The sequence below is a fragment of the Mobula birostris genome, chromosome 31 (assembly GCF_030028105.1).
Source record: "Mobula birostris isolate sMobBir1 chromosome 31, sMobBir1.hap1, whole genome shotgun sequence".
NCBI classification, from domain to species: Eukaryota; Metazoa; Chordata; class Chondrichthyes; order Myliobatiformes; family Myliobatidae; genus Mobula; species Mobula birostris.
This window is the reverse complement of record NC_092400.1, coordinates 23,805,292-23,814,522: the sequence shown is the minus strand read 5'-3', so window position 1 is coordinate 23,814,522 and position 9,231 is coordinate 23,805,292. Positions and strand designations below refer to the sequence as shown.

Genomic DNA, 9,231 nt, shown 5'->3' with positions numbered 1-9,231 from the left:
TGGTTTTGAATTCAGCTTTCTTCTCTGTCGTATCAGTTGAGTTCACATTGAATTGGACCCTAGCAAATACAGATAAAAGGAAATTTAAGCCAGTTAAGAGTGAGACTTTTTTTTAAACTCGGGGGGGGGGGGGTTCCTGATATAGTATCAGTAATTTGAAGAACAGTAAATCTACCTCAAATGATTTAAATCTGCTCCTATTTCCTTGTGTGTTTTTCTGAACAGTATTATCCCATCAGAAAAAGCAGTGGGTCATGTAGCTCCCTTCTCAATCTCTCCTGACACTCTGCAAGGTTGCAGTTGATCCACCTCATCTCCACTTTCCTCAAAGCATTCCATACTCCTCAATACCTGTAGTTATTCCGATGTCACTCAGGTAGCCACTCCCTCATGGGAAGAGTTCACATACAGTACAGGCAGGGTTGTCAATAGGGTTTGGCTGAATATCCTGCAGGCTGGTGTCCTGGTGTGCTCTGCACCATCCCTCACTAACGAACACAATACCCAAGTGCCCAAAAACTTCGATCAACCTCAACATCTGAGATTGTTGAAAATTACAAACCCCTCAAGTTCTTCTGACTTTCTCCCGAGAGAGCCAACAACTGAGAATGTGCTAACACTTGAACTACTGGGAACCAAGCTCTCATCTCTCAGATGAATTATTTTGCATTGCAATTTATTCTCCTACAGCACGGGTTCCCGATCTCAAGTCAGACCCTTTGCTTAATTGTATTGGTCCATGGCATAAAAAAAGGTTGGGGACCATTGTTCTAAACTCCAGAGAACACAAAACCATTCTATTCAATGTCTACTTGTGGGATACCCATTTCATTCCAGCTACAAAGCAGTTGGTAATTCAGCATCTTGATTTTAAATATATTCAATAATCTATCAGAGTCATATCATGGCTTTAAAATTACCTGCGTAAACAAGATGGCCTTGGGCCCTCCTAGTTTCCATCTCCTGCTGCCCAATCCCTGGCACTGCCTTGCTTTCTACCAGTTGTGTGCCACACCTTTCTCCATCTGGGCATCAGCAACAGTATGGCTGAATTTACCAACCAGCTCCATTTCAAATTTTGACCCACTGTATCAGTGGACTGATCATATAGGAATACTGTTTGCAAGACCATCAACAGTGGAGGTTACTTAGTATGTAAAATATTGTTGGTGACTTAACTGTATAAATAAACATCCTTTAAAAAAACAGGTGGGTAGCAAAATATTACTGTGTGGAAACATTTGAAATATTCCAGTTGTTTGTTTGTTTAGATACAATGTGAAGCCACCCAGCTATCACCCACATTTAATGCTAACCTAATCACGGGACAATTTATAATGACCAATTAACCTACCAACCGGTAGGTCTTTGGACTCGGAGGAAACCCACGAGGTCATGGGGAGAATGTACAAACTCCTTACAGCGGCGGTTGGAATAGGACCCAGATCTCCCGTACGGCCCCAATTGTGTCGTGTGGATTGAAAATGATATTGTTTCGAAGGTGACAGGATAATATTACATCAGTTTAGGTAGCTCCGTGATGCAGTCAAATTGTGGCTGATGGGTAAGAATACAGTTCACTTTCCTTCACGTTACCCATTCCAATATTAAGGGGGAATTAATAACTGTAAAGAGAGAAAAGCTCAAGACGGTGAACATCTATAATAAAAATGGTCAGCATCTGTAAAGAGATGGCGACACGACGGCTAAAGTTTCACTGAAGTCATATCACACAAACCTCCTGACCTTCTTTTCTTCTTTACATGTTGCTGCCATTGTAAAAACATGACTGTAAAGCAGGATTGATTGCATCTTTGGGCAGAGGTGGAAGTTTCAGACAGCTACTATATTAAATGTTACTGTAAAAAATGATTTTAGTCTTTATTTTTTAAATATCATCCCAGTGCGACGTCACTTTGAAAGAAAGCGAACTTGCAAATATTGCAATTGTTTTTTTCTCCATTACATCACATGATCCCCAACGACAAGTTACAAACGCAGAACAGAATACAGTCTCATTCAAAATAATCACCCCGCCCCCCCCAACTCCCCAACTTCATACAGGGGTGATTCAAACATTGCTAACCGCAAACGACAAATCATTTACAAAAATCGCACACTCTTACTTCGTTAAATAGTGGAAGCAACATCTTAAGGCATGGGTGGGGGTTTAAAGGCAAAACATTCATTTTACAGCGTTGTGTACTGCTCTCCTGGTTACACGTTTTACATACACACTTAACACTTAGTTGATACAGGTAAAGACGGGTCTAACTAAAGGTTCCTCCAGAGTAGTACCCATCTTCGGTGAATAGGTGCAGCTAGCGTATTCGTCGTTGACACCCATGTCTCCGTCGCCAGCTTTCTCGCCCCATCCGTATCGGCTGTGTTTCCTCGTTGGAAATACTACCTCGATGTGTATAATTTGGAATCAAAGTTCAGTTCAAGTCCTACAGAGCAGTCCCGTTCAGTTCTTCTCTCTCCCTCACGCACACACACCCAACGCAAAAGGAAAGCTCGTAGTGCTGGGCCCCGGACTGGAACGTGGAAAAGTTTTGCCTCAATACGGTTAACGCATTGTGCTCATAGATCGGTTCCCAGTTTATTGTCCTCTCTTGCAAGGCAGAGAGACAGAGAATGTGTGCGCTTGTCCAGGAAGAATCAGGTAAACGGTGAGTTCCAACAGGACGCTGACAGACGATGCGTGAAACGGTGACCACTCAGACATGGTCAATTTTCTTTGTAATCACCTGCATCTTGCTCACAACTTGATACAGTTGCTCGCCTGTTACCGGAGAACAGTTCCTCTCCAGTCCGGAGAATAGTTTCTTCTCTGAATAACATTTTCTTATTCAACATTTCAATGGCAAGTATTGTGCAGAGAAATGTTTTCAAACGCAGTCTGCAGAAAGAAAGAAGCCCGCATAGATCAAGTGTTGTGTAGGAAATTAGTTAAGTACTTATGTTAGGATTTAACTATGTGGGTTAACGCGCCACAATTTACACCTGGGGCAGCAGTCCTAAATTATTCAGCAGGACCGGGTACAATTTGCTACAAACAGTACTTAAATAACTGAAAATTGTTTCAAGAAACAAGGCATTTTCATCGCTACAATTGCATAGTTAATAACTGTACACTGTATAACTTTTTATATTTTCCATGCCAGGAAGCGCCCGGTCCTAAAGTCCAGTCAAAAGTCCCGAATAAGTAACACTTTGTACTTACAACACTTTGTGGTGCAAATACATTATTTTTAAGTAGCAGCAGGATTGGATCTATAATTAGAGAAAATACAACGCCATTTCGATAGACAAATACACCCAAATTTTAACTAGAATGGATGCTGAGGCTCATCTTGATAATTGAAACGTTTCCACCTCCAGATTCTGCGGGACAGGGGACCAAATCCTATCAGCAATAAATTGTTGGTTCCTGTGAGTATCGAATCAAATTAGAAATTACTAAATGTAGATTCACCACGGATACCCCACTCTCCCGACCAAAGATCACAGGAACCCCACCATTTCACAGCAGAGTAATCCTAATCTGCCTCTGTCTTTAATCAATGTCATGATCACCAGCAGTTTAAAAACACCATGGCTTGGGCCGGAGCTCGAACTAGAATTTAGATCCACACTTCTTGGAAAAGTTAGATTTTTTTTAGTTGAGGGTGGGGGTGGGGGCTGTGACGATATGGGAAAATCCATAAGGAATAGATATAGTGACAGGCTGCAAACTCCACTTTTGAAAGTTTGCAATTATAATTAGCACAAATTACACTGCCTGTATTAGAGAGAGAACTTTAAAACCTAGCGACACGTCTTTGGTAAATAGCGGCGTACAGCTCATGGCTCGAACAGGTGACGGTGAGTGATCTGCACTATTAAGACACTTTAACCCAGAGGCCGAACCAGGGGAAAAAGCATGAGGCGGATGAAGAATGAATGGCAAAGCGACCGCGGCTCGCTCGGGCACCAGGGTGCCCGGTTCTGCGCGATTTCCCTTCTCCACTTTAGATGGTGCCCACAATTCCCCTGTCTCGCCGCAGTGTGGTTTGGGGCTGCCAATGCGAGAACTTGCTCTCAAACCGCCCATGGCATTTGCCAAGCCATTCTCAGTAGCCACCACCAAAGCGACAGAACGTGACACAGGGGTCACCGTGGCGCACCGGAGGATGGCCGTGATGCTGGGGCGGGACTCCGGGCAGCCTCTAGATGCTACCGGGAAGTGGTGACTCCCCTTGCTCGGCTGGATTAACCAGCTCTCTGGGCTTTGGAGGACGTCTGAAAACCCAACAGCAAGGAGGAAAAAATGCTGCACAAAAATTTATACAATTAAGTTCTTTCTCCAAGCCCCCGACAAAACCCTTTAGAGAACGCCTTAGAAAATAAATCACACTCGTGAAACCGCCTCCATGTAAGTGTTTAAAGCTCTTTGCTGATACCCTCTGCTGCGACTGACAGCGTGTCGATCGCATTCATATTATGATCTTCTGTACAAGGTCTATGAAACAAATAGTGTTTGCGGATGAGCCTCAGGACAAGGCGCAGTGAGTGAACTGCAGCGAGTCTCCATATCCAGTACTGCTTTCTTAACTTTTTTTTAAACATTACTGTACCTTGCAGGATGGACACAAACTGATTTATCGGGTTCCTGAGGTAAATACAATCCGCAGGTAGGAATTACACAATGGAGCCAGACGTGGGTGCCTCACGCACTTCACTTTTAGCAGCATGAATCCAAAAGTGCAGCACTCCTGTGCAACACCGTAAAATGGATCGATTGTAAGTTTGAGAGTTTAGTGTGCAAACGACGCATAAAATGTCACAGCGCTATCCGCGGAAACCCACCCAAGTCTCTTGATTTCTGATTCCTTACGCGCCACCTTGAAAGCTGCCGTGGTCTGTAATCGACGGGGCAGTTTTAAATATATAACCATTGGCAGTCCGGGTTGTAATGGGCTAGCGCGGTAGCACGTCGGTGGCTCCGGTTACATTTGTCCTTCGGAGAAGTCAGCTACATGTTGAATTGTGCGCTTCAGCGTTTTTGACCCCAGTGAATGCAACGTGAAGGCTCCAGTTTAAAATTCCACAGCTCCTATCTAACAATGAATCAGACGTTCAAAGCGCCAAGGTACTGTACACAACTCAGGGCTCACAGAGACAAATTAGCACGAAGTAAACTGCCCTTTATCACAATTATTACGCACATTGGTTGGTTACTAAGTAGAAGGCTAGGTATAGAACGGTCAGCATTAGGTTTAGATTCTTTGCATTGCTACAGGTAACAGCGGCCATCGTCTCTCCTCAAATTGTCTCCAATTTTCCTTCCAAAATGCACCGATGCAGGGGGAAAAAACACAGCATCATGTTATCAAGGCACGAACAGCACTAAACCTCGCCCAACTGTCAGTGGAATGCGCGGGGTGGAGGAGGATGTAGCGACATTACCACACGCTTCCCTTTTAATCAATGTCCAGTTCCTACAGCCGACAGGACCAGACCGGGTCAATTGTCCACTCTGACCCGCCGCACCTAAACAGGCAAATAACAAATGGCCGACGCCATTTTGTATTACACTTCAAATGGTCTCTCCATCCACCCCCTCGAGTCAAGGGCGCCGTTGAGTGAAGAAGCCCTTTTTACTGGCCAAAGATGAATGAGCAAATTAATCTTTCCAACGTGCATCAGGTATCAGCAAACCGCAAGAATAACCTATAGGAACAAACAGGTGGCAAGCACTCGCCCGGTTACTGGCGATTCCCAAGGACCCCACCTGTCCAAATCCCCCTTTCCAACCAAATGACGTTGAAGCCAAGTGGGAGGTTAATTTTCCACACAGACCTGCGTTGCATTCGACCTGAGATACATTTAATGACATGGTTAATACAAATGGAAGGCGTAAAGCAATGGAACTCCTGAGACGTAAACATCGGGAATTAAACCCAAGAGCCTTCGTCATCGTTGCGGGTTGGAGCTCTCTCGCCATCAGAGCCGGGCGAAGGCGGGAGATCCTCTCTCGAACTCTGGAGGTCCTCACTGTACAGGATCAGTTTGTGTTTCAGTTTTCTCCGGCAGTGGCTACCGTCCAGCAGGGGGTGCGGAGATTTCTGCCCTTGCCTCCAGTTGATTGGGGTGGGGATTTTTGAGGGCCTCTTCTCGGGCCGGTTGTCTGTCCGCGGCCGAACCTTGGGGCGCAGCTTCATCTTGTAGACGGAAGGCACTCGGTCGGGTTTCTTCACCCCCTTCCTCGGCCTCATTTGGACACCCTGCGAGTTATGGCGGAGGTTGATGGACGACTCGCTGGACGTCTCAATCACGGACCCCTCGCTGTTCTCGTGTCCTGGATCATCGCACGGGAACAGGGGATTAGTTCTGACCCCTGCAGTGACCTCGGGGATCTGTCCATTTCCTACCTTCTCCTCGTCAGGGGGACTCGGCAGGTCGGAGGCACAACGGAGCCCGAACGTATATAATTCTGTTTCGCCCTGAGGACTCAAGAGGATGGGCTCCCTTACCTTCTCTATCGTTTTTACAGCATTTAGGCCATCTAGGCCTTCATTCCAGTTCAAGCCGCCTGCAATGTCCAGACCATTCTGTGGCCGGGTCTTCCCCAGCCCCGGGCTGTTAGTCCGCTCTGGTGGGGTCCGGGTCGGCGTTTCTGCATCCGTTCCCGGGTCATTCACAGTGGCCAGTCCGGGTGCAGGATCTGTAGTCTCCTGCTGTGCTTCAGCAACTGGCTGGCTTTCACCGGTGACGGGAAGCGTGTCACTGCTCTCAGTACCATTGCTGTCCAGGGAAATCTGCCTCGCGTTGGCCAGAAACTCTTCCTCGAAGCTCCTGTACAGCTCGTCTTCTGTGAGGGAACGGAAAGCCTGAACCGGGTCGAAACTCTCCGGCTCTGAATTTGGCGAGCAGCCGCTGGTACCGCAGCAGCTGCTGGAAGACCGCCGGCGCTCGGAGTCCACGCTAATCACGTTCTGGTTCTTATCGTAGCGCAACACGCGGTGAGTGCCCGTGGCGGTCCGGGGCAGGGACAGTGGCGGTCTGGCTGCGAAAGCCTTAGGTGCGGGGCTGGAAGACCTGGCTGTGTTGGTAGAGGCCTTGGTCTTGGCAGTGGGATACTTGGGTTGCCCGGTCGCAGTTTGGTTTCTGGATCGGGCGGGGGATTTGACCCTGGTCGCTCTTTTATCGGCTTCCCCCCTATCGCCCGCATGGCCCCGGGAGCGCGGAGTCTCCCTTCCCCGGTGGCTCATTCCGTCGCCGCGTTGAGCTTTCCCCTTGACGGGCGCGGGCGAGTTCTGGCTCGGGTTGGAAGGGGTCCTGGCGGGTCCCCGGGGCAGGCGGGACCTGCCCCGTTGCGGTAAGTACGCGCTGAGCTGGCGGGCCGACCCGTCGCGCTCGGAAAACTGCTTCAGCGAGTCGGATGACTGGCTTCTTCGCTTCACTTCAAGGGCCTTTTCAACAGGAGCACGCTGAGCCACCGGCCGCTGCACAAAGTGCACCCCGTCTCTCCGGTCTACGATCAGCACGTCGTCACTTGAGAGCTTCCGAGGCGTGAAGGCCGTTTTCTGGAGGCCCTTCTTGCTGGATGCCTGTTCGCGTTCTCCCGCTTGCCGTCGTGGTATGAACGATTCCCCTTGTCTGAAATGCAGAGAGAGAAAAAAACATTTCAATCCACAGCAGAAAAACCTGATATACAGCAAGACTGACTTGACTGATAATGTTGACCTACACCCTCCTACAAACATTGGGTTCTTGTGAACCGACCTGTACAACCTCAATCCTACCTGAACCACGGAGTGATACAGACCACCTCTGGCGATACAAGGAGCAGTCTCCCAATTACTCTCTTGCACTAAGGTCTTGTTTTCGCAGTTACCAAAATACCACCAAAGATCCTTAGGAAAGGTTTGGAGAATCAGCTGGGAGCTCAAACACATTAACTCCAGCCTCTGGAGGAGGTCAGGACTAACTGGGGTGGTTGTGTCATCTAAATGCCAAACTCAAAACAGATCCTTTACTAGCTGTTGAAGAAAGGTGAAAGGATCTCCCCAAACAGATCCTTTACTTTCCGTTAAAGGAAGTTGAAGGAGCCCCTGGTGGGCACTGGAACTGCTTGAAAGGTAACATCAAAATCAGCCTGAGGAAATTCAACATTACATCTGAAAACTGATGAGACATTGCACTCAATATATATATCAGCATCTGCTGTGTGGTATGATTGCTTCTGGCAAACTTTTCCACGGAAGTGGTTTGCCATCGCCTTCAACCTGAGCAGTCTCAACGTCCACAAAGAGAGTCTGGGAGAACAGAAAGCTGACGACGCACACCAAGGTTGCAGTCTACAGGGCCTGCGTCCTTTCACAGCAGCGAGACCTGGAGCCTCTACTCCAGACAAGAGCCGTGTCTCAATGCCTTCCACCTTCATAAACGTTGCTGGTGAACGCAGCAGGCCACGCAGCGTCTCTAGGAAGAGGTACAGTCGACATTTTGGGCCGAGACCCTTCGTCAGGACTAACTGAAAGGTCTTGGCCCGAAACGTCGACTGTACTTCTTCCTAGAGATGCTGCCTGGCCTGCTGCGTTCACCAGCAACTTTTATGTGTGTTGCTTGAAATTCCAGCATCTGCAGATTTCCTCGCGTTTGCCTTCCACCCTCGCAGCCTGAGACACATCCTGGACATCACGTGGACTGACCGAGTCACCAACAATGAGGTTCCGGCCCGCGCCCAGATACCCCGCCTCTTCACCCTGCTCCAACAATGCCGTCTCCACTAGCTGGGCCACGTACACCGCATGTCAGACGGGAGGATCCTGAAAGACCTGCTGTACAGGGAACTGGCCTCCGGCAAGAGAGCACATGGGCAGCCCCATCTTCGTTTCAAAGATATCTGCAAGAGAGACATGAAGTCACTGAACATGAACGTCAAGAGGTGGGAGAACATTGCAAGCGATCGCTCTCACTGGAGGCTGGAACTACGCAGAGGTCTCAAAAAAGAAGAGAAGCTGAGGCTTGCTGCTGAAGAAAAGCGCACTCGTCGGAAAAACAGCACCAAGACAACACTGGAGGACAGCGCCTTCAAGTGCAGTCACTGCAGCCGAGACTGTCACTCCCGTGTGGGCCTCTACAGCCACAACAGACACTGCTCTAACACAGACTGAAGCAAGACTTTCCAGGCGCAGATCCATGGTCTCGCGAGACTTACGGATGCCACACACACAACCTGTG

At 48.3% G+C, this 9,231-nt stretch overlaps 1 protein-coding gene across 3 annotated transcripts in view; it reads right to left on the bottom strand.

The window, feature by feature from the left end:
- Positions 1–1,885: 1,885 nt before the first annotated feature.
- The window catches only part of gas2l1 (growth arrest-specific 2 like 1), a 110,200-nt gene continuing 102,854 nt past the window's right edge, over positions 1,886–9,231 (bottom strand). For all 3 annotated transcript variants that reach the window (XM_072247688.1, XM_072247689.1, XM_072247690.1), the window contains one exon: positions 1,886–7,644. In XM_072247688.1, coding sequence (XP_072103789.1) covers positions 5,940–7,644 — 1,705 coding nt within the window. In that variant the 3' untranslated portion in view covers positions 1,886–5,939. The remainder of the gene's footprint in view (positions 7,645–9,231) is intronic.